Below are 22,334 nucleotides of genomic sequence, written 5' to 3' on the forward strand. Positions count from 1 at the left end.
CATGCTATTTGCGCTGCTACCCTGCGCCATGAGCAATAGTCAGCGGGGCAGCGTGAGTGTTGAAGTGACCAATGAGCCCGCGGAGTGGGTCGGTGGGCATGAATGCGGTGTCGATGGAAGTAAGACCGAGGGGCCGATCCAGCCATGCAAAAGGAGAGGCCCCGACGCTAGCGAGGACGTAGCGTCGACCCGGTGGAGCCGCTTCGAGATGTGGATGGACGCGCTAAGCATCAGCTGCCGGGCCAACGTTTGCCCCATCATGCAGTCACACTTCGAACAAAAAGGTACCGCGCCGTGCCACAGCAACACTCACTCACTCACTCACTCACTCACGACTGTATGGTACGGTGCCATCCACATTAGCGGAACGCGCCCCCTCGTGCTGCTGTCGCCGCGAGCGCTGCCGAGGCACAGCTAGCACATTCGCCCTTCGAAACGCGCAAGAGGCCCGTTTGAAATGGTCGGAGCACGCGCCGAGAGCATTCCATCTCATGTGGAGAGCGACTTTTTGAGTCAAATTGAGAGGTCTGCTCTCCATTGTGAATCACGAGCCGAGGTGTATGCGCACGATGATAGCGTGTGATGATTGGTGCATTTGTTTCAGGTCGCGGACGAGTTCTAATGATCGCAACGCAGAAGCAATCACGATCATAGAATCTAGAATCACTGAATGCAAATCGTGAATCAAATGCGTGATACGGTCGCGACCCAGCAGCTGGTCCTGGGGCAGCGTGCGCGCGTTTGCTTCCGCCATCCCGCAGTCCCGATAGGAGGGTGTCCACGGGAAAGAGTCGTGCAAGTTACCATTTTCCGTGGAGCTCCGTTCCACACGCCCGCCCTCTCGTCTGCAATACATCTTCTTGGCCTCTTGGAAGAGAGCAGCGCTAGCCCCGGAAGGCTTTTCCCTTCTCGCTCCAACTCTTCGTTCGACAGCAGGTATGCGGGGTTCGAGGAGCCTTGTTTGTCCAAGCTCGCCACGCTTCGCAATTCACAATCCAGAGAGCCTTTGTTCGCCGCGCAAGTTGAAGATGCTGCTGTCGCGGTGGCCCTTCGCAGCGAAGCCGTCTCGGCATCTATTTGCATGCATAGGAGAAGCGTAGTCGTGAGTGGAAGTGAGTACGCGACCAGTTGTGTTGATCTGCTCGCACATGCGATGGCAAGCGGCCAGAGACCGACACGTCACGCTTCACGTTCTCGATTCAAGTTGCGAACGGTCCATCTGCATGGATCCGAGGATTGCGAAGTAAGATTTCGTGACGTAAAAGATCGCCGAGCGCACACAAGTTCGCAGAGCTATGGTATCCGGCCTTGGCAGCTGAGCGCCTCGGGCTGTTCACGTTTCCTGGTCGTTGGCGTGCAGCGAATTGAATGACAACCGTGTCAGTCGTCAATGAGTACGAAACGCAGCCAAGCTTTGACCGATTGCCGTACCGTACTCGTGTCTCTTGATGTGTCAAGAACGGACGTCGAGTTCCGGTCGCTAGTCACACTTCAAGCATAAAGCATGGCAGGTGCCTCCATCCGGTCGCATGGTGCATGCAGCGCTAACGCAATGCCCTGCATGCGGATCGCCAAGCATGATGGATGCATCGCGCCGAGAGATCACGAGGTCTTGTTGCTTGATCGCTCGAATCCAGGAGGCTTCCTTCCACTCGATGCAAAGATTTCGCTGCATGAGCCAAAAATGGAGCGAAGAGAGCAAGTTCGGCCATTCGCCCATCCTCATGCAGCAAAATGGCGGTCTGCGTGCACACGTTCTCGATTTCAAGAACGGAAGCATCAAGATATGTCCACGCGATCTCCACCACTCAAGACGGTCAAACCTCATCCAGATCAGTCGACAGATCATATTTCATGCCCTAGAAGCGTCAGAGGCTGTGCTTCAGCGTTGAGCTGGGCGATCAGACGCTGGCCCGCCATCAAAGCACACGAGCTACCAGTGGGAGAAGCGTGCGCGGGGCGAAATCTTGAGCCCACTCTCAAAGAGTCGTTCGGGCGAGTGCAGAGGCGAGTGCACGGGCGTGCGAAGCAGATGGCGCAGATCGTCCCAGTCGTGATCTTGCGGAGGAGAGTGAGCGTCCACGTGATACGGAGCACCTGTGTGTAAAATGGGCGGGGCGCCCACATGCGCGCTCGATGGAGTGAGCACAGCGTGGTGCTCTGGCAAGTACTGAGATTGGTGCAGTCTTTGCCAGTCATGATTCAACAAAGGGGATTGCGGATGAACATGGTCGAGCAAGCTTGGATCCCGCTGGGTCGCGATACCAAGATGATCTCCAGGTTCACTAGGCGCAGGGCCCTTCTGCGTCGAGTAATCAAAGTGGTGCCGGGTGTCCACGTCGTGATTCGGTGATGGGGGTTGTGCGCGAAGATGGGCGTATTCACCCGTCCCCGCATTGTCCGGAGCACTCGTATGCGCTGCCGTCTGGAAAGGCGCAACATCGTGCTCTAGCCCCGTCGAGGGCAAGCCGTACGCGCCAGTATTCGAGAAAGTCGTTCTCAAGTGTTGGTGGTCGCCGACGTGCGGCGTCAAGCCAGAAGCAGTCTCCCGTGCGGCTGCAATCCTCGCCAGCTCGGTAGTGGTGCTTCCCACATGCGTGCTGCTCACTGTTGGAACCTTTTGCAGCAAGTCCTTGCCAGGCGTCTGCTGGCTGGACGGATTCTTCGAGGACACCCCAGCAGCAATCGCAGCAATCGCATGGCTAGAGAGCCTGAGCCGCTTTGGTGTATTGCGATCGCTCAAGTGAGCATGCCAGAATGCGTCCGTAGGCTCGACATTTGTGGGCCTGTGGTGTATGTGCTCTCCTGGTAGGGCACTCGAGCCGGAAGAAGGCGGCGTGTGCCTCGTACGTGCCTCGTGTGCGGGAGACACTTGGCTTGGAGGAGCATGGAGCGCCCAATGATCGGAAGCGGCTTCTACATCAGCGCGTGTAGCCTTTCCAGGGGAGGGCAAAGGCTCATTGATCCGAGCCCTGCTTGTCTCAGCGGGGGCCAATGTCGTAGCTGGAGGCGACAGTGTTGGAGCGGCCCCCAAAGGAATTCTTCTACGCTTTCCAATGGGTGCCAGCGATCCCTCTTGATTCACGGAGTGCTTTTCAGCTGTGCGCTGGGGCATCCTTAGTTGACGAGTGGCCTTCTCCGGTCTGGCCGCTTCTGGTTTGATTGTCGTGCTCGTGCTCGTTTCTCCCACCTCATAAATGCTATGTTTGGATCTTGATTTCCGCCTGTTCTGAAGTGGTCTTCCACTCTGACCTGGCCAGTGTCCGAATTTGTCAACTATGGGGTACCGTCCGCCGAGATCGTGACGGGTTGAAGACACTTTCGCTTTAGGACCTGGATCCTCTGCATGAACGATGCGGCCTACTTTCCCGTGCCGGCCTCTGCTCAAGTGCACGAGAGTTCCCTCTTCAAGGTATACCTTGTGCTCACGATGGTGTACGCCAGTACTTGTGATTCCTCCCCCGGGCACAATGTTTCCTTTGGCATCGTAGGCTGCTGCGGTGATGTGAGGCCTCGGCTCTTTCGCGTCCGCATGGATGGTCTTCCGGACCTTTGAGGGGCGAAGTTGGACGGTCAATTGGCCATCGTTGCTATCAATCGAATCTCAATGACTTACTCTGAATTTGTCGATCTGCGGGTGGTACTTATCCCTGTGCGCATTCAAAGCCTTGTCTATCGCTGCACCGTGAACATCCGACACAGGGCGATCAAGCACGATTTGAACCCGCCCCTTGCTCTTTACGGGCGAGAGCTTGCTGGAGCCCGCCCAATCAGCGGGCAAGATAACCCTGCCAGGCAGATGTTTCACCGCTTGGACGGCTTTGTCTCGGAGCACCATCCTTGGGCGACCCGTACGCGTGCCTAGATGAGCATCAGCTGGAGGAACGAAGACCATTGCGCGATCAGGCGGTCGCTCCTTGTCACTAGTGGTTGGATATCCATACGGCCTAGTAGTTCCCACAGCACCATTGAGTCGGTGATTAATTACAGCTGCCGTATTGGGCGCCATGAAGATGTGATGTCCCTCGAATGTATGTCCTGCACCACAATCACGAAATTGAATTGACTGAGCGCAGCTTTAGCCCCACATGCTTGCAGGTGGTATTTGAAACTCACCTTCAGACGTCACTCCACCACCATGAAGTTTTGCGCCCCGGCTATCCCACGCGACCCCCTTTGCATGCGCTATTGGCTCCTCCGGAGTGCGCCGGAAGCCTATGCCAAGCTGGGAGATAGGATGCAAAGTAAGCGTCTCGAAATTTAGCAACACTGATGGCCAATGCGACACACATTAAGTTGAGCCATTGTCGGCAGATAATACTTCTTGTAGTGAGCGACGGCAAGCTCAATAGCCTGTCTATTGATTCGGTTGCTGGCTCCATCTTTCAACGAGAGTCTCACATCCCTCATCGGTGAATTTGGCGCCTTTGAAGCTGCATCGAAGCTCTCATTTGCCTGAATCAAATGCTGCGGTGGAAATGTCTCGTTGAGCACGGTAGTCTTCCTAGCACGTTGAGCATAAAGATGCCAGTACTTTCGATTTCTCTGCCGCACTGGGTGATCGGGATGCATGACGGTCGATGTATAACGTGAGCCCTGTATGTCCGCATGTTTGGCAGCAGTGGAAGGAGCAGAGTCTCCTCCTACGGGTGCACACTTCGTAAATGAAGCGCTGCTGCACAGCACAATAGCTACAAGTACATATACAAAGTTTGAAGCGGGAAACGAGACCGAGTGTTCCTTCATTTGGCAACAGCAGAAAAGATGATGATGTCGTCAGTGGTGCAGTCGTCAAGTTGTACGGCATGGCGGGGCGAGGTAGAGGAGATGACTACGAGTGGCTTCGACTTATTGCTTCGAGCCTGGATGACGAATTCCTTGTGTTAGGAACCACGGCGATTTTGAGCAATCGAGACAAATCAGTGCCACCAAAAATTGGCAGTGCAAACATCAGGAGATATCAAACTCCCTTCTGCGTCGTGCTTTCAGCAGTGCGGATGTGCGGCGCAGCTTATCTCCTTAAATCGAAATTTGGGCCTCCTCCAAACCGAATGCCTCGGCGTTCGGTGGCGGTCGGCGCGATCTCAGCCATGTCAAACCTTCGACGCCTCTAGAGCAACCACGCGCTCTGATGCGCTGTCACAACGCTTTGGATCCCTAAGCGAGTGGCGGACGAAACGCATCAAGGGACTGGGTAGCCACATTGGGTGCTGCGAGTGGCGAAGATAAGCCAGCAAGTCATTGATTGGGCCTAGACGTGGTGTTACAACACGAGGATGGCGATTGAGAGCGGAATAATGTGAGCGGCCGAGTACCAGGCGCCATCCGCCACCGAGGTGTCAGGAAGTGGTAGAGGCTGCAGTACATCAGGCACAGTCTCGATGTGCAACGGCGATACGCGAGATAACTCCAAGGCCGCTTAGCGCTTCTTCTCTGCTGCCTTGTGCTCCATTCTGCATTGCCTGCCGCAGAAGACATGTCCAGATCTGCTGACTGGAGCATTGACTACCTGAGTGCCGCATCTGGAGCATGCTGAGGCCGTCTTCAGTCGACTTTTGTCTTCCGCTGATGCAAGCGCCGCGTCAAGGTCCGAATTGGTATGGACAGAAGCCGTTCTCGAAGAGGAAGCCGTCATGCTCTTCTCTTGTGGATGTTGCTGATCAATAGGTCGAGGGGACAGTGGCATCAAGCTTTCGCTCTCCGATACGGTCGCCCCATTTGGGTTTGGGTCTGGATTTGAAACGCCCGCATGATCTTGACCGTACGTGCCTGCGCTCGTCGGATCGACGCCGAAGAAGCTCCTCCGATTAGCGCTGCCAGGCGGAGAGAGCGTGTTACTCCTTTGCGCCGCATGGCCCTCCACAGGCCTCAAGGGAGCCAGCGACGCTCGCTTGGAGCCATTTTCCTGTGCAGTGCCGTTTTCGTCAGCCGCGGATCGGCTGGAACTGGACGTTGAGCTTGGAAATCCGACAGTCGTTGTTGGAGACGGCCCCTTCAAGTCGGAAGGCACAGCAGGGCGTGCCTTGCCGTTGCTGCCTCCGAATCGTCGCAGCGAGTTGATGGCGGAGGCTGATGAGCCAGCACGATCAGCGCTCGGCTGGTCTGTAGGTCGCGTGATCGCTGGGCTCATCGTCGCCGTAGCGGCGACCTCGCGGTTCCCTGGCGGTGCTATGGTCGTGATTGACTGCGGAAAAGTCGGACTGATCGGAGACCTGAGGGTGCCGTTTCGACCTTGCCTATTAGAAGAGCTCACGAAGCTGCTGAGACTCGAAATGCTTGCGTTTGACGTGGTACGTTGACGTGCGCTCAGGCCAAAAGTGCCGCTGGTCGAGCTGGGAAAACGATGATGCGCAAGGCCTGCTCCAGAAGCTCGGCTGATGGAGGAAGAGGAGGTCATCGCCTTTTCGAGGCGGCTCGTGAGTGAACGTGCGGCGGGCCCATCTCCAGAGTGCACAGAAGCTTGCTCGCTGCGCGGCGCAGCCGTGCGGGTATTGGAAAGACTACGTAGGCTGTCTACCGCACCTGGCGCTTGCGCATCAGACTTTCGACCGACTACGTCTAGGCGCGCGCTAGCGCTATCGGTCGACGGCAGTGAAAAGTGGGCATAGGCTTGCGGCGATTCTCGCTCCCTTTCCCAAGCCATGCTCTCGGCCATGCTGGGCGCGGTGCTCAACACACTTAGAGCTGTGCTGGCGCTTGTTGCTGAGCTATCGACTCTTCTCCGTCGTTGAGCGTTGCGCAGGCTTGCAGTAGGATCAAAGACTCCATTCGGCTCGTACCCATAGTCCGATGCTGTACTGCCCGTGGCATTTGTCCCGCTGGCATCCGTGACGCTAGGCTCTCCGTACAAGCTTGTCACACGTCGACGAGCGGCAACACTTCGAGAGGGCGGTAAGCGAATCGTGGCATCTTCGCTCTCGGCAGCCCACAGCGAAGTCGGCCGTGCCTGGCTCCCGGACGGAATTCTTGTCGAGCTGAGAGCAGCAGATGAAGCATCGTCCTCGTCGGAGTCGTGATTCGGAAACAATAGAGATGGCGAGTCAGAGCAGACACTGCTCGGTCTCCGCGCGCGAATGGCCGACTGTCGAGAAGGCCCCAGTGAGCTTGCACTTTGGGCTGCTGCGGCTGCTGCCGCGCGATCACGGCTGGAGCCCGGCTGAAGGCTAATGGTGCGGCCTACTTGACGTCGTGCAGGCCCATCTGAAACGTCTGGCTTGCCGACTTGCACGGGTGTGTGCGTTGTCTGCGCGGGCGCTGAAGATCCTGCCACAGGAAACAGCAGCGAAGGCGGTCTGGAGTCAGAGCTGCCGGTGTGGCTAGTCATTCGATCGAGAGAGCCTCTTCTGCTCCGCTGAACGTTCTGTGACTTCTTGACGCTCGTTGACCTGAGGGGCGCCGCATCCGCTGAGTTTGTGGTCGTGACCACTCGCACACTTCTCTCCACCAAGCTCTCCTCACATGCCTGAGCAAGCGAAGCCGCAGGGCCGGCAATCGCCCCCCTTTTGCCTTTGTCCAATTCAGCACAAACTGTCTGAGCTGCCGCTAGCACCGCAGACAAATCCATTCTGCCAGCTGCATCTGCGGAATCGCGGACCTCGTCCCACTCTCGGCGTACTGCTTGAGTCCAGCCGGATTGTCCCGGCGCCAATGTCGCTCGTGTGATTGCGACCGCTCGCACCAGCGCGAGATCAACTGCGATACTTCGCAGCACTGCCGCTGATTTGCCCTCTTCATCCTCGTCGTCTGGTCCCGGAAGGTCAGCAGGTGTCTCGGAGGAAGGCGTCTGCGGCGGACCAGAGAGCCAACCTAGCAGGCCCGAGAGGGAGCTCCACAGCTCTGGTGCCGGCAAAGTCCTTGCGACCGGCAATTTGACTTCTTCCCCATGCTGGCGCATCGGATCAGCCTGGGTCGTTCTGACAAGACGAGCCAGTAGTGATGCAATTTGCTGCCTCAGCCGCTCCTCTTCCTTTGGTGAGCTCTTGCCTCGTCGATGTCGGGCAGAGCTTCGCTTCTGCAAAAGTGCAGCGGCATCCAAGCACCAGGACAGCGCACGTAGAGGATCTCGCTCGAGCAATACCACTACGGGCGCGCTTCCGCGCGTGATACCGGTGGTCAGCAAGGATGCAAGGGTGATGCAAGACGACAGGGAAGAGAGCTTAGCTGCTCGAGCAAGAAGTATGATAGCTAGAGGATGCGAATGAGATAGGAGCGCCGACTGCCAAACATGCCTTTGATCAGTTGAACAGCTCTATGGCAAGCGCTGACGCCGTCTACACTCACCTTGGCTTCCCACTTGAGCCTTCCGACATCTTTGGTGCCCTCAATGCGGCGTCTGAGTAGATCATCCTGTTTCATCCTTTGCAAAGCAGTCTCTCGCCTGCTTTTCTTGCCGATTGGCACGTGCAACTTTGCAGCAGATGTTCGGGTCGAATCCCATCTCTCAATGCCTCTGCTTGCCGTCTCTGGACCAGCGCCCAAAAAGATCCCGCCCAAGGATGCCTTGTGGGAGGCGCGGGAATCGGCGTCACTCCTGTCTGAGCCAGGCGCCGGCACAGCATTCTCGTCGACACTGCCAAGCTTTGCCAGTCCTAGCCCGTGCTCGGTGCTCAAGTCTCGATACCTTCCGGCCAAATAATGGTAGTGCACCTGCACGCTAGCCGGCGCGGTGGTTGCTGAAGCCCAGGTGTTTGGGTGCAATCCAGTATGATGGGTACGAGAAGACTGTGAGGCCGGGGTAGACGTCGAGGTATCACGACCCTTGATGCTCGACTCGCCAGAGAATGACTTGCCTCCAGAGGGATCGAGAGCAGGGGAGCGTGGCAGGTACATGGCTGCTGGAACGACTGGTGAAGAGCTCAGGAAGGCCAGTAGAGTGACAAGTGGAGAGCTGCAGCGGTGCCTGCACCACCTCTGACAAATGTTGTGTGTGCAACGCGAGCCCGTTCGGCGGTGATGAGAGTCAGAGTGATATGAGGGCTGGGCTGGACCTTATATGATGCGCCGCTCACCAACGCGAGGCGAGATGGAAGTTCCGGCGCAAAGAATTTACATGTGCTCGAGTGTAGGCCTCATTCTCGACTTGTGAAGCTTAGACGCAGCTCTCGCCGAGGAGAAGTTTCATCGCAGATTCTGGCCGAGTAGTGAGTGTCTGGGAGCGCCAATCTGTCTCACAAACGAGAGATGTGTATGCGCTGCTGTTGCAGGCACGCAAGCCACGACGAAGGTGATGTATGCAAAGCTGTTGTGTGTGTGCTGTGTGTGCCTCTCCGGACGCGCTCGAGGTCCTGATACGAGAGCCCAAAAGGAGCTGCAAGGCGCGTGCAGGCCGCATGCTTAAAGAGCGAGCCCAGACCGACCCACTCATCAGACTTTCGAGGTCAAACCACATCCAGTCACGACTCGCGAGGCCAATCGATCGTGAGTGACTGTCGACGCCTAGCTGTATGACGAGTCACTCGTGACTACACTCACACTGTTGTGTGTGTCGTCTTTCATTCATCTCGTCCTTGTGTCCGCAAACACCATTCCGCGCAAAGATGGTGTAGAGGCAGACATCCCCGTGGGCGTTTGGACGCCACGTCTGCCCCAGCGCCGAGCGCCAAGAGCCACGAAATCTGAGTATAGAAGTCACTAGTCAATTGCACACACGCATGCAAGATTCAAGATTACATGGCCGCTCAGACAACAGCCTCAGCCTGCCCTTACGATCGGGCACCGAGGGGAGCATGCGCGCTCTGTTGCGCAGGGTGTCCGTCATGGTCACCACTCGAGTGCTCGATCGCCACTCACGACTCACTAAAGCGCCCACAATTGGCCGGTAATGTTGGATCCATGGTCATTGAAGAAACAACAACAAGGATGCAAGAGATACGAGCATCATGTCTGCGGGTATCGCGTGCGCAATCAAACGCCAGTCACGAGTCACGAGTCAAGGCGGGCTGTGGGACCTGAGGCAAGTGCTTGAGCCCTCCAGCAAAGAACGCGTGATGGCTCTGCTGAGACTCGGCACGAGCGCTAGGCCGCCGGGCCGCACGTGACAAGGCTCGAACGGGTCACCTATCCACATATGTACATACACGACGACCTTATGATGGCTCCGGCTTCGGTGTCAAGGACCACCGCAGGCATGACAGCTTGACAAGGCTGCTGAAAGGCAAGGCCAACGGCAGACGCGTCCCCACTGGTCATTGCATCTCGCAATCACTTGGTAGAGCAGGCTCACTTTGACGAAGGCAGCGCTGGATTGAGTAGACCGCTTGAGTCTTCTGAGCAGCCTGAAAGCTGTAGGCGCTAGTCCGCCATCGCAAACATGAAGCGATCGACTGAGGTGAGTCGTCAGGATGCTTCTCTTGCCCAAGGTGTGTGCTCACAGTGCTTCGCTCGGGGCGATTATCATATTCTGAATACATGCATTCGCCGCCAAACATCAGCGCTGAAGCACTTCTTCCCGGAGGACTGCGAAAAGTCTTAGACCTCGCATTCACCGACAACTCGCATTCGCCAACAAAACAGTGAAGACCCCTCGAAAGGAACTTCTTGAAGATCGTCGCAAGACCCTGAATCAACTTTGCATACTGAGCAGAACGATACCCTTGCTTTACCCTCTTTGTGCGTCTACATCATACGTCGCCCGAGAACAATCCTAGCTCTTCTACTACCCACCTCCACCACCCTATTCGACGAAGGGGATTCGAAACAGGATGTGACGGTCAGTCAGGTCGTGGGAAGATTTCGAAAAATCGTGAATGTCACGAGTGTGCCTGCTCATGGTGAGCGGCGCGAAGAATAGCAGAGATGCTCTGCTGGTGTCCCTTCGCGCAAGTTGTTGTCGCATGCGGCCAGTCAAAGAGCCACCTTTTTCCGGGGCTTCCACGCTAGGCAAAGCGCGCGAGCGTCGGCTAGCGCGACGCGCTTTCCCACGCAGGGTCAAACTGATCGAGTCTGCCTTTGCGCCTTCTACAAAGGCATCAATCAGGGCCGGTCGAGTACGCCAAGATTTCACTCCGACTCTCACCCCAACAATCCCCTCCCGTCGAATGGAGGCACAATGGCAGACTTTGTGTGCGAACGGCGAATTGGGCCTACTTCCACCCCTTTCACGTCAGCAAGTGTCGATGTGAATGCCCTGATGCGTGAGAAGAGGCCCGGGTCTCGGCAGATTGCCGAAACAGCAATTGCTGCCTTGATTACAAAGCGAATCTTCCACTCGACAGGGCTCACCCCCACTGGGCTCCAGCACCGCTACGATGCGCACCGCGCCGGATTGCACAGTACTTGTGGCTCACCGGATGAAGAGCAAGGGATCATCGCAATTGTGGTAGGACACTCTATCCAAGGCAATCTTGAATCGCAAGGGTCAAGAGTCGCGGCGCTAAATGCATTGCAAGCAATCATAATGTATAAGTCCATAATAATAATACAAAGAGATGCAAGATGGTGACGTAACTCAAGATGGACTCTGCACCAGATCCGGCGCACCGGCAAGGGTATGCTCAATCGGACGATTCACATTGTTCCAATCTTCGAAGCCGGAGGTCTAAACGAGAACCACTTGCGGCCGAGCTCCTCGGTTCCTAGGCAAAGCAGCAATGAACACGCCATCCTTCAAGTCGTCCTTGTGCTCTTCAAAGTACTCCGTTTCAGATTCTGAGGGGGTCCGAGCACCAACACTGCTCTCGGCCGTCGAAGTACTCGTGATGCTGTCAGAGCGTGCGTGCGACTGTCTAGTTGCAGGCGTAGAAGACTCGACTGGAAGCGATACCGTCTTGACGGTTGGTGTGGACACCACGGCGGCTGATGTGTACCACTCGTCCTCGTCGCCTTCGTCTTGGATTGGAGCGGATTGCTCGACCACATCGGACCAAATGTCGGCTTGTGCTTGAAGACGGAAGATGTAATCCCGAACGACTGACGTCACGGCAAATGATGCTGCTGCTGCTGCAATGGCTCCTCCGATGAGAGTGGCGTTGCTGGTAGACGCTGCTTGGCTCATTATGGCGGCAATATGCTCGGATAAAGGGCTAGTGTGACGCTGATGTGTGGCTAATGTCGGCTGAGCCGGCTAGACTTGGAATCCGAAGAGGCGAAGACACGGAAACGTTGCGCAAAACACCGTGAGTGTCGTTGATAGCGGCTATGCGCTCGATTGTGTGTACTTGAATTCGTGTACTTGAGTTCAAGTTTGGAGCTTGGCAAGGTGCGGCAAGCTGTTGTGAAGGTGCGAGACTGTACGATGTGAGGTCAAATAGTCGGTGGCAAGCAGTAGCAAGCGGTGGCTAGCGATGGGAGCGGGTGCTCAAAGGTGGCGAAGCGGTCAACGTGCAAGTAGTTGGAAAGACGATTTGACTCGAGAAGGTATGTTGCCGCTGGTATGCTTTCGGAAGGATCTCTAGATCTGGTCTAGTCTGGCTGAACAGGCGCTTGAAAGTCGATGGGAGACGCAAGTAGAAGATCCGGGGGTCACTGAGGGCTTTAAGTGTTCCTAGGGGTCCACGCGTTGGTCGGATGCGTAGACAAATGTGGCCAGATCTGGAAGCGTGCACGCGGGGACCCGGGAGCTGCAATAAGGCACGGTCACCACGTACTGCGCTGTACCTACCTTTTGCACAAAGCGCCGGCCATCGATCATGCAGGTCTAATTGATTGCGGTGACCCGCCGCGTGCAAATTGCCGAATCGGCTCATTCGCATGGAGGCATGCACCTGCAGCACTGATGCCGTGCCGTTAACTTTGGCTTGTGCGTCAAGTATCGCATTTTGGCTTTGACGATTGTTGGGCCGTTGAGAGCAAGGTCGAGATCGCTCGTTCTGGTCGATCGATCCAGCGCGGCTTTCCATAGGCAAATGCACTGTGACTGATCTGGTGCCTTGCGATGCGAGATGCGACTGAATCAGGGCGGTGGTTGAAAATCCGAACGACTCCGTCTCTCTTATCGTGCTGCTCCTTCTTCTCTGACTGCTCAGATGCCTTGTTGCCTTCACCTGCGACGTGCAAGAAGTCGGGTCATGCTCGTGCTGAGGCGTGATGCATACTGCTGCCGCTCGAGCGATCTGCTTAGCAACTGCTGCTGCGCTGCTTGCAGTCAGAGTGCTGGCTGTACAGTCAGCAAGTAAACGCCAGCGTGCATGAAGCCGGCAGTTCAGCCCACGTACGCGCATTGCCGCAGCGCCGACTCAACCCGATCGAGCGTTCCTGTGCAGCTACAGTCACAGTATATGGCTCGCTCACCCCTAATTCACATGAATGGATAGATGCATGCATGAATGGAAGCACAGTTACGAAGGTCTTGGGTCTGATGGAGACGAACAAATAGCATGATCACTCAGCAGACTCACGACTGCCTGATGGCTCGTCGCACACGCCGCCTGTTGGATGCCTTGCTGTATGGCCATCACAGGAAGACCTCGCAGGAATTTTGCATGGATGAATAAGGCTACCGAACGGCTCTTGACTCGGCTCTTATGAGCCCATCCGAAGAGTCACGAGCCTTGTTAAACGCTTCGATTGCGTTGGCCAACGTGCGCGGATGGGTCCGCGCCCAATTGGCCCCGCTCGGCTCGCGCTGGAGCCCGAAGACGAGGCCTCGAATCCATCATCCCGCGTCTTGCGTCAGCTAGTCCCGATTCAAGGCTCACGACGATTGAAAGCAGCAGACGGGCCTAACTTTGCCGCAACCTCTCCCTGAGCCCAAAGGCCAAGACCGTTCCCCCTAATTGCCAAGGCCTGAGCCCGGAAGACCGAAATTCTGGCTTTGTTGCTCACCTAGCTCGATCGTTATCGTCGAGTACGCCGGACTATCTGCGAGCGGCGCCAATGCCGGTATGTACCCCTAGCGCACGGGTCCCAAGTCCACTGACTCGCACTCCAAAAAGTCCGGGCGTTGCCGAAATGAAAGTATGAAGAAGGCCCCCACTCAAGCGATCCCGACTTCCGCGCGGCTTCCAGGTCGCCGAGGTCACGATTGAGGCACAACCTAGCTACTCATGCGCGAAGCCGCGATTGCTGTGGACGAGGGACTTCCCGGGATCCTCCTGACAAATGCTTCCTGAAGCATAGCTGTCCGATCCATTGACCAAATCACACGTCTCTGTGTTGTTGATCGTGTGTTGTACGTGGTGCGGTAAATGAATCCAACGCTGGCCAGAGTCGTGCCAAGCACGAGCCCTCTACCGGTGGGTCGGGGACAGCAGGTGCAAGCCACACGAATTCATCATGACGCGCTCCGCATGAGGACGACCTGCCACGCGGGACGTCCATCCAGCCAGCTGCCGGCGTCGTGTTCCTGATCGTGAAGCCTTCGCCTTTCTTGACGCAATTTTCCCCATCACGTTTGAAATGAAGCTCACGACCGCGTGGTCGCGATCAAGCCAATCTCTGCGGTCCGGATGTACGGCTATATGAAAGCGTGGATGCTGCAGCACATCATCAGCGGCCTTTCCTATCAGTGGATCGTCCCCAAAGGAGCCACGACAGCGCGGGCCCGCTCTCTTCTCTCCTCTTCAATCAAGTGCGCGTTGAGCTCTGCCTGTTACCTGCAGACCGATGACAGCTGCGAAAGACGGGGTCGTGATGCTCCAAGTTCGTGAAAGTCCCTTTGAGCAAGCATGCGCAACTCATGCGTGGCAGGAAGCTCGAAGACGAGCAGATCTCTCAGGGCTGAGCGCACAGTGCCGTCAGTGGCTGGCCTAGGAACGCAGCGGGACCTTACTGGATGCCCTGCTGCGCGTACCTGAACAGAACTTCTACAAATAGATACCGTACTCGTGCTGGGTGTGGGTATGCGTATATACGCTTGCAAGGCATGAGCAAGCATCACCTGCACGGCACGTGCTCTACACCTTTCCATGCTGGTGACTGCAGTGACTGCATCGAAGCGCTTTTGATCCCGCATTGCTTGTCCCGCGTGCACACCTGCACCAGTGATGATGCTGCTCATCAGGTCGGCCTCTGAAAGCGGAGCTCAAACGCTGCGCAAAGGCAATGAATGCATCGCTTTGCCGCGAGAGCAGATGCACGACCGATGCAGCCCCGCACCCAAACACACAAGTGATCTTGCACCACTTGAAAGACGAAAGTGCTCTTTGCCGGGTTGCTAATGACCACCTAGCGCATCGATCGGCAACGAGGCAAGTCATCAACTACTTCGATCACTCGTGACTTTACCACGCGATCAAGGACTTGACATTCTGGATGCCAAATTTGCCAACGATGACTTTCACGCTCTGCGTTGCTTTCACGCAGCTTGAGCACGCAGCAAACGCAAACGCCCATCTTTTCTATCTCCCACCTCTTTGGCAGGCTCGCCCCCGCGTCAGCTATCATCTATTTGAATTCCCTCGCGTCGAGAGTGCGGTGCAGTGGCGTGCCAGAGAAGGGATGAACTCTGTGTGTGTGGCGAGCGTGTCGAACAGGGCGATCAGAAATGAGGGCTTGCATACACGCAGACTCCGAAGAGGATAGATTCGGTAGGTCAGTCTCTGCGCTCGGTAAACTATGTCAGACTGAGGTACGATCGAGGAAGGAGCAAGTACGTAAATTCTTTCAGTTGGAAGAAGACAGGTTCGCCGGGTCAGCTTCTTTGTGCTTGGCAAGCATGCTAGACTGTGCATGTTTGGCGACGTGAAAAGACGTATCTGTTTCAGTTCGATTGCTCCGAGTGATGAACGACGCAACAACGACAGACTTACAGTCAGAATCTTGTTCTTGTGCTCAACGAGGTTTCTGAACGACGTGCGGATCGTCACGTCGCTCACGCCTGCCGCGTTCGAGATGGCCTTTGCACTGATCTCCTTGCCCATCACTGTCGTGGCAAAGAAGATGCAAGCAGCAGCAATGGTGATGGGACTTCTACCAGCGAGAAGACCTTCGCTCCTAACTTGCTCAGCCACATCCCTGACGCATCTACTGGTAGGCTGGTCCAGCGCCAGATGATTCGAAAAGCGATTGATGAGGTCCACGGCATTCGTTGGTCCGACCCCTCCGCCAGATCCTTCGGCTGCTGCTGCTGCCATCGGTTGCCTCAGTCCGAACACTTTCTGAATCTCAGTGTAGCACTGCCCGATGAGTTTCTTCGACACCTTCGTCAAGCCACAAATTTCCACAAAGGTTCTCGGAACATTGGCCATCTTGCACGCGATGAAGATGGTAGCAGCGATGATCGCGTCCGTCTTTTTACCCCTCAAGATGCGCTCCATTTCCACCCTCTTGTACAGCTGCTTGGCTATCTCGCTCACTTGCCTGTTGAGGTGAATGGAATCGCACTTGCGCTGAATGTCCTCAAAGGCATCCAGTATGTTTTGATGCTGAGTACCATTGACTCTGTTCATGGCCCTTTGAAGCGTGGCGCCAGCGCTGCCGTCGAAGGCGATACGAGTGCCCAGCGTCTCGGTCAGACCGTCCATGAGCGGATTGTCGGCTTGACCTACACGCGAAGGATCATCTCCTTCCTCATTCGCAAACGTTCTCCCTAGCGACGGAAGCACGTGCAAGTGCAGCAGTGAGCTCAGCGAAGAGCCGGCCAGTGCGCATACCCATCGCCAAAGCGGGTCATGCAAGGCTACTCACACTCGCTTCTCGTATCGACGATCCTATCACCGAGAATCAAACCACATTCTCCGCAAACCAGATCCCCGCTCGCAAACTCCTCCATGATATTGGGCGGGTCAGCATGACAGTTGCTGCAAATCAGCTTGACTGAAAGATCGTGCGCAAAGGGTGTAGGCTGAGGAGAAGGATCCGAGGTGCCATTGGCTGCTGCTGCAGATTGCCTCTCCTGCTTGTACTGCTCCGACAGTGCAAAAGGCTGAGCATACGGCGATGGACCGGCCGAAGATCTCTGCTTGCCGTTCGATTGAGACGAGCCGTTGGCTGATGGGGTACCGATGGTAGCGCTTGCCATCTTTGCCACCCCAGAAGCGTTACCTGGTCAACGAGCCGAGATGCTCAAGACAAGATCACTTCTTGAAGTCAAGCTTGGGGGTTTCCAGCAGCTTGGGCGCCCGAGACGCCCGGCAGTGCTGTCCAGCGATGCAAGAGCAGAGACTATGGTGTCTTGGCGACGGTTGGGCCGATCTCTACTCCGATCCGCTCCATCAATCGACACCCTATACGCAATGTCCTGTTGACAATTGGGTTAGGCAGTCACGAACAGCCTAAATAACCGACGAACTCGACTCGCAAAGATTTGCGAGGTCAGGAACGTAGGTGTATGTGGTGACCATCCGCAGGATGATGGTGGACAATTGGCAGAGTTGGATCGCCTCCCAGTCTTAGCATTCACGCATTTAGATTCACGATTCAAAAAAAGGCTGGGAACGGGGCTGGGGTGCGACGATCGAGCGGATCAGCGGATGGCTGCTGGGTATCACGTGATATGCTTATTTCGGTACGCGCGCGGCGCACGCTGCCTGGCGCGCATAATTGACGTGGAAACGCGGCATCAGGCACCGCGGCCGTGCGGGGTTTGAGGGTGGAGCACCCGAAGCTGCGTAACCACGCCGTTGGTAATCAATCAAAATCTGATCCATTCATCCATCATCTCACCATGCTCTGCTTATAAGTCCGCTGGCTTGTCAATTTTGATATTAGACTGATCTCTAAATCTGCTCGACTGGAACGCTGCAATCGCTGCTCCTACGATGCGATCGTCAGGAGCCCTCGCGGCGGCACTTCTGGCATGCACTTTGCTGTGCTCCACCTCGCCACTCTTGCTCGTTCAAGGCCGAGCTATCAGCGCGCTCTCGGATCTGCAATCACAAGAGTCGTGCTCGCAGCGCTCCCGCGGACTGCAAGGCTTCGATAAAGAAAGCGTGTACAGATCAGCGCCTGCTCAGGCCCTCGGTCATGATGATGGCAGGGGAGGACTGGACGTAGGCTGGGTCGATCCAAGGGTCGGTGGAGGTAGCTGTCTCGATGTGAGTTGCGCAAGCGCCTCTTCATATGCGCGAGCTAATTCATTGATCCATACATCCTTGCGCGTCTACAGCTGGTCGGCAATGGCTTGCGAGAACCCATCAATGCCATCATCTCAGGCAAATCGGATGCGGCGGTGTTGAGCGATGCAGGTTTGCGAGACTATGTTCGGTGCGTCGTAAAAGCATTCGATTAACGCAGTATTCGTCCAGAGCGCTCATTGCTTCTCTTGCACTACCACCACAGCACGATTGGCTTCTCTTTCGAATGCTTGGATCTGCATCTTGGTGGTTTGCAGAGGGCAGATCTCGGCGATGGGCAAGGTTGGCAGACGGAGCTGTTCGAGTTCAGGCAGACACAGCTTCCTGGTGCGCCCGGCAGATGGGTAGGAGCTTGCTGGGAGAGCTTGTACGGAGGCAACCACTTCAGAGCTTGGAAGCAGAACGGAACGCTGGCTGATTCGGGCGCTTGGTTTTTGGCTGTATCCAAAGAGAAGGTGAGCCAGAAAAGCTGCCGAGGCACCTTTCACTCTCGCAGGCCCGTGTGCTCAGCGTCTGGCCTTTGTTCTCTCGATTCGCAGAATCTCAAGTTTCATCATACAATCGACAAGGATGGATACAATGCGGGCAGGGACATGCTGGTCGAAGCTGCACTCAAGGGGGGCAAATGGAAGATTTGGAAGTGGAGAGGGCAGGTAGAGTGGGTAGAAGGTCTCTTGGACGCAGGGCGACACGGTGAGTACTTCGTCGCATAGAATCTCGCCTCGAGTCCAGCGCTAATCTTTAGTATCCCTTTTGCCCTGTCGCTATAGGTATCAACCACAACGTGTCTCAGGATGGAAGGGTAGCTGTGATTACGGTGGATAGAGTCATCGACATTGGCTTTGGCATCCATCCGAGCTTGTCACTTCAACTGCAGAGCTCGAGTCCGCTGTACGGTCTGCTCGAGTCTGTCTACTACGTGCTGGATCGCGCCATCTACCGAGTCGTAGGCTCGGTGTTGAACTGAGCGACCAAAGCGTGTAATCCTTTGCATCTCAAACAACGCCAACTCGGCCACATTGTAGAGTCTTACTTTTGCTCATTCGTGCCACACTTTGCTTCCTCACCCATGTACAAGTACTGTTAGTCTCGGACCGCCCATTGTGCAATGGATCTCACATCATGAATGCGCCCACACCGGCTGCCTATTCTCGCCTACGGCTGCACACGGTCTCTGGCTCTCTCGCGCCACACGCCTTCATTTCCTTTGTGTCTTGGACACTGAGATGAGTGGTGATTTATCAATGAGCAAAGATGCAAAGGACTACAGGCGGGTGACATGATGTTGCGTGGGGCGTTTCTTGGTATGTTGCATTCAGGAAAGCTTTGATGGTTGCGCAGATTGCTCTGCAACGTCATGCGGGACGGTAGCCTCAACAAAGGAGGTAAAGCCAAGGCTCAACGAAGTGGTGCCACCCTCGTGCTCATGCTATCAAGTGGCATCAGTTCGACGGCCTGCGTCTGGGTGCGACCGGTTCGCCATCAACGATTTCCGGCGATGTGCGCGAAGATTTGTCATCCGTTGCCGTTTGACCCTCTTGCAAATCGATGGGCGACTGAGCTGACGCAGCTTCGGGTCCACTCGCAAGTATCGCAGCTCCAATGAAGAGCTCCGACCCTGAAACTCCAATAGGCACGATGCAACCAGGTGGGATATCGCCCTTGATGAGCGTTTTGGAGAGCGGGCTCAACAGGTATCTCTGAATCGTCCTGTTGAGCGGTCGTGCACCATAAGCTGGATCGTAGCCTTTTTGCGCTAACCATTCCTTGGCCGCCTCGTCCACCTCGAGAGTGATGCGCTTGGGAGAAAGCCTCTTTTGAATCTCTTCCAGTCGAACATCTACGATGCCACGTAGACTACTGCGTGAGAGTCGATTGAAGATGAGCTGATCATCAAGCCTATTGATTAGCTCTGGAGGTAGCGCATTGGCGATGGCCCTCAACACTCCAGAACGAGCAGTTTCAGTGATTTGTCCAGTCGCGGCATCGACAGAATTGGGTTCGTACAGCACTTCTGCACCAAGATTGGAAGTGAGCACAATGATGGTGTTTCTGAAATCCACTTTTCGTCCTTGAGAGTCGGTCAGACTTCCTTCCTCGAGCGCTTGAAGCAGCAGCATTTGCACGGGTCGCGAAGCCTTTTCGATCTCGTCGAAGAGGACAAGCGAGTAGGGGTGACGACGGACCGCCTCAGTCAATTGGCCAGCTTCCTCGTGGCCGACGTAGCCAGGAGGTGCGCCGATCAATCGGGCACCGCTGTGTTGTTCTCCTAGCTCCGAGCAATTGATTTGGATGACCCGATCAGCATCGTCGAAGAGGTACGAGGCGAGCGCGCGACATGTCTCGGTCTGTAAAATGGAGACGGTGTCAGCGGTGCGAGCAAGCGGAGAGACCATCACTAGACTCACCTTTCCTGTACCCGTCGAACCAGCAAAAAGGAAGCTGGCAAGCGGTCTCCTTTCGTTTTGCAAGCCCGCTCTTGATAATCTGACCGCTTCTCCAATGGCATTGAGCGCCTCGTCTTGACCCAAGATGCGCTTTCTCAATTCATCTTCGAGTCGCAGCAGTCTTTCTCGTTCGCCCTTGAGCAGGCTTCTCAGAGGCACGCCCGTCATCCTGGCAACTACATTTGCGATGTCGTCCGCTTCTACGCGCTCGTGAACAGCCAAGTCAGCTTCTTCTTCTTCCGCCCTCGAAGTCACTCCACTGTGTGCATTGCGACGTTCCTCCTCTGCCGCCTCAAATTCGGCCAATTGTCTTTGCAGGTCCGGAAGTCTAGCGAAGCGCAACTTGGCGCTGCGCTCGTAGTCCCCGGCCCGCATAGCTTGCTCGAGCTCGATCTTGGCCTCTTCGATGTCCGCCTTTGTCCGCTTTATCGCGTCCAGCCTCTCCCTTGCTACTTTCCACTTGTTTGTCAAACGTTCCGCCTCGGCCCTCACTTCTTCCAGCTCCCTCGTCAACTTCTCCCTCCTCTCTCGACTGAACGCGTCCGTCTCTCTTTTCAAAGACTCGAGCTCGATTTCCAAACTGAGCACTTGACGATCGAGCTTCTCTATCGCCTCTGGTTTGCTTTCCTGCATCAAGCGCAATGCAGAGCTAGCCTCGTCTATAAGGTCGATGGCCGAGTCTGGTAGTTTGCGCTCTCCCAAGTATCGATGGGCCAGTTGGGCTGCGCTTACCAGAGCAGCATCAGACAAGCTGACGCCGTGGTGTGCCTCGTACCGGCTACGCAGACCTCGAAGGATAGAGATGGCCTCTGGCACTGACGGCTCGTTGACGTGCACCGGTTGAAATCGACGAGCCAGTGCCGCATCTTTCTCGATGGATTGTCTGTACTCGTTGAAAGTAGTCGCACCAGCAAGCTGCACCGATCCGCGGGCAAGAGCAGGCTTGAGGATGTTGGCCGCGTCCAAAGCACCTTCTGCTTTGCCTAGACCGAGGAGCATGTGAAGCTCATCGACAAAGAGGATGATCTTTCCTTGCTCGTGCTCCACATCTGCAAGAACGCCTTTGAGCCTCTCTTCAAATGCGCCGCGATAGCTTGCGCCTGCAAGGAGCGCAGCTAGATCCAAAGCGAGCACTCTTTTGCCCTGCAAAGATTCGGGAACATCCTTGTTCACCAACCTCTGAGCCAATCCTTCTGCTACGGCCGTTTTTCCAACACCGGCCGGCCCTAGCAGTACAGGATTGCTCTTTGTCCTTCGACTCAGGATCTCAATGGTGCGTCTGATCTCGGCATCTCTACCAATGACGGGGTCCAGACTGCCTTGACGTGCCAGCTCGGTAAGGTCTTGACTGTACTGCTTTAGCGTTTCGCCAGGTTGAGGCGCTTGCTGACCTTGCATTCGCATGCCGGGAAAGCCTCCGCCTCCGCCACCGCCAGGCCCGCCAGGTCCTTGAGCATTGCGCCGCGCAGAAGTGTGAAGGCGATAGGCATGAGGCGGCGAGTGTGGATCTGAAAGCTGTGCTGCGAGGGCGAGTCTGTTCAATTGTGGTACCGTGATGCCCCGCACTGGCTGCAGAAGAGATGCTGAGGGTAGCGCACTGCTATGCCGAGCAACAGCCCGTCGCAGCATGATGGCCAGGTGCTAGCTGCGGGTGCTTCAGGTGTCGTGGGGAGCTTGAGTTATCGAGAGTATGCGCTAGGCCCTGCAAAGGCTTGTCGGGTCGAGCAGCCGCGCAGCGCCAGTGGCAATTGGATGCCTCCACTCGAAATGCCTGACGAGACGGTAGCAATCACCGGTCAGAGGCGACGCAAGTGTTGATACCTCTCGGACGCTTCCAACGTGATCACTGAAGACGCTTGAAGAGGCCTGTAAGAACCGGGCATGAAGCAATGTTAAGACTACGACGAGATGCAAAGCGAAGCAACCTTCAGCCACG

At 55.9% G+C, this 22,334-nt stretch overlaps 8 protein-coding genes across 8 annotated transcripts; 3 read left to right on the forward strand and 5 right to left on the reverse strand.

Annotated features, from left to right (window-relative positions):
- Nucleotides 1-1,912: 1,912 nt before the first annotated feature.
- On the reverse strand, nucleotides 1,913-5,083 carry IE81DRAFT_353569 (hypothetical protein). The gene is made up of 4 exons (XM_025516650.1): nucleotides 4,291-5,083; nucleotides 4,117-4,225; nucleotides 3,617-4,038; nucleotides 1,913-3,550 (listed from the first exon to the last, which is right to left on the reverse strand). Exons 1-4 carry the CDS (start codon nucleotides 4,744-4,746, stop codon nucleotides 1,934-1,936), a joined length of 2,604 nt encoding a protein of 867 aa, XP_025371084.1. The 5' UTR covers nucleotides 4,747-5,083; the 3' UTR covers nucleotides 1,913-1,933.
- IE81DRAFT_52482 (hypothetical protein) lies at nucleotides 5,083-9,029 on the reverse strand. Its single transcript, XM_025517420.1, has 2 exons — nucleotides 8,281-9,029; nucleotides 5,083-8,215 (listed from the first exon to the last, which is right to left on the reverse strand). Exons 1-2 carry the CDS (start codon nucleotides 8,827-8,829, stop codon nucleotides 5,420-5,422), a joined length of 3,345 nt encoding a protein of 1,114 aa, XP_025371085.1. The 5' UTR covers nucleotides 8,830-9,029; the 3' UTR covers nucleotides 5,083-5,419.
- Nucleotides 9,030-9,528: 499 nt separating this feature from the next.
- IE81DRAFT_52508 (hypothetical protein) lies at nucleotides 9,529-10,067 on the forward strand. Its single transcript, XM_025517421.1, has one exon. It carries the CDS (start codon nucleotides 9,670-9,672, stop codon nucleotides 9,949-9,951), a length of 282 nt encoding a protein of 93 aa, XP_025371086.1. The 5' UTR covers nucleotides 9,529-9,669; the 3' UTR covers nucleotides 9,952-10,067.
- Nucleotides 10,068-11,414: 1,347 nt separating this feature from the next.
- IE81DRAFT_52534 (hypothetical protein) lies at nucleotides 11,415-12,134 on the reverse strand. The gene has a single exon (XM_025517422.1). It carries the CDS (start codon nucleotides 11,990-11,992, stop codon nucleotides 11,537-11,539), a length of 456 nt encoding a protein of 151 aa, XP_025371087.1. The 5' UTR covers nucleotides 11,993-12,134; the 3' UTR covers nucleotides 11,415-11,536.
- A 2,222-nt stretch (nucleotides 12,135-14,356) lies between these two features.
- IE81DRAFT_321842 (hypothetical protein) lies at nucleotides 14,357-14,616 on the forward strand. Its single transcript, XM_025513458.1, has one exon. The coding sequence runs from the start codon at nucleotides 14,385-14,387 to the stop codon at nucleotides 14,583-14,585; it is 201 nt and encodes a 66-aa protein (XP_025371088.1). The 5' UTR covers nucleotides 14,357-14,384; the 3' UTR covers nucleotides 14,586-14,616.
- A 648-nt stretch (nucleotides 14,617-15,264) lies between these two features.
- Nucleotides 15,265-17,269, reverse strand: IE81DRAFT_321843 (putative SUA7-TFIIB subunit, factor E). The gene is made up of 3 exons (XM_025513459.1): nucleotides 16,564-17,269; nucleotides 15,687-16,465; nucleotides 15,265-15,600 (listed from the first exon to the last, which is right to left on the reverse strand). Exons 1-3 carry the CDS (start codon nucleotides 16,895-16,897, stop codon nucleotides 15,541-15,543), a joined length of 1,173 nt encoding a protein of 390 aa, XP_025371089.1. The 5' UTR covers nucleotides 16,898-17,269; the 3' UTR covers nucleotides 15,265-15,540.
- A 255-nt stretch (nucleotides 17,270-17,524) lies between these two features.
- On the forward strand, nucleotides 17,525-19,088 carry IE81DRAFT_52854 (hypothetical protein). Its single transcript, XM_025517423.1, has 5 exons — nucleotides 17,525-17,912; nucleotides 17,984-18,081; nucleotides 18,157-18,406; nucleotides 18,491-18,644; nucleotides 18,722-19,088. The coding sequence occupies exons 1-5, from the start codon at nucleotides 17,637-17,639 to the stop codon at nucleotides 18,916-18,918; spliced, it is 975 nt and encodes a 324-aa protein (XP_025371090.1). The 5' UTR covers nucleotides 17,525-17,636; the 3' UTR covers nucleotides 18,919-19,088.
- A 305-nt stretch (nucleotides 19,089-19,393) lies between these two features.
- On the reverse strand, nucleotides 19,394-22,027 carry IE81DRAFT_287863 (P-loop containing nucleoside triphosphate hydrolase protein; the record flags this gene model as incomplete). Its single annotated transcript, XM_025511737.1, has 3 exons — nucleotides 19,394-20,299; nucleotides 20,360-20,625; nucleotides 20,674-22,027. The coding sequence occupies 3 exons, from the start codon at nucleotides 22,025-22,027 to the stop codon at nucleotides 19,394-19,396; spliced, it is 2,526 nt and encodes an 841-aa protein (XP_025371091.1).
- Nucleotides 22,028-22,334: the final 307 nt, after the last annotated feature.

Source organism: Ceraceosorus guamensis (genome assembly GCF_003144195.1).
Source record: "Ceraceosorus guamensis strain MCA 4658 unplaced genomic scaffold IE81scaffold_15, whole genome shotgun sequence".
In the NCBI taxonomy this organism is placed as follows: Eukaryota; Fungi; Basidiomycota; class Exobasidiomycetes; order Ceraceosorales; family Ceraceosoraceae; genus Ceraceosorus; species Ceraceosorus guamensis.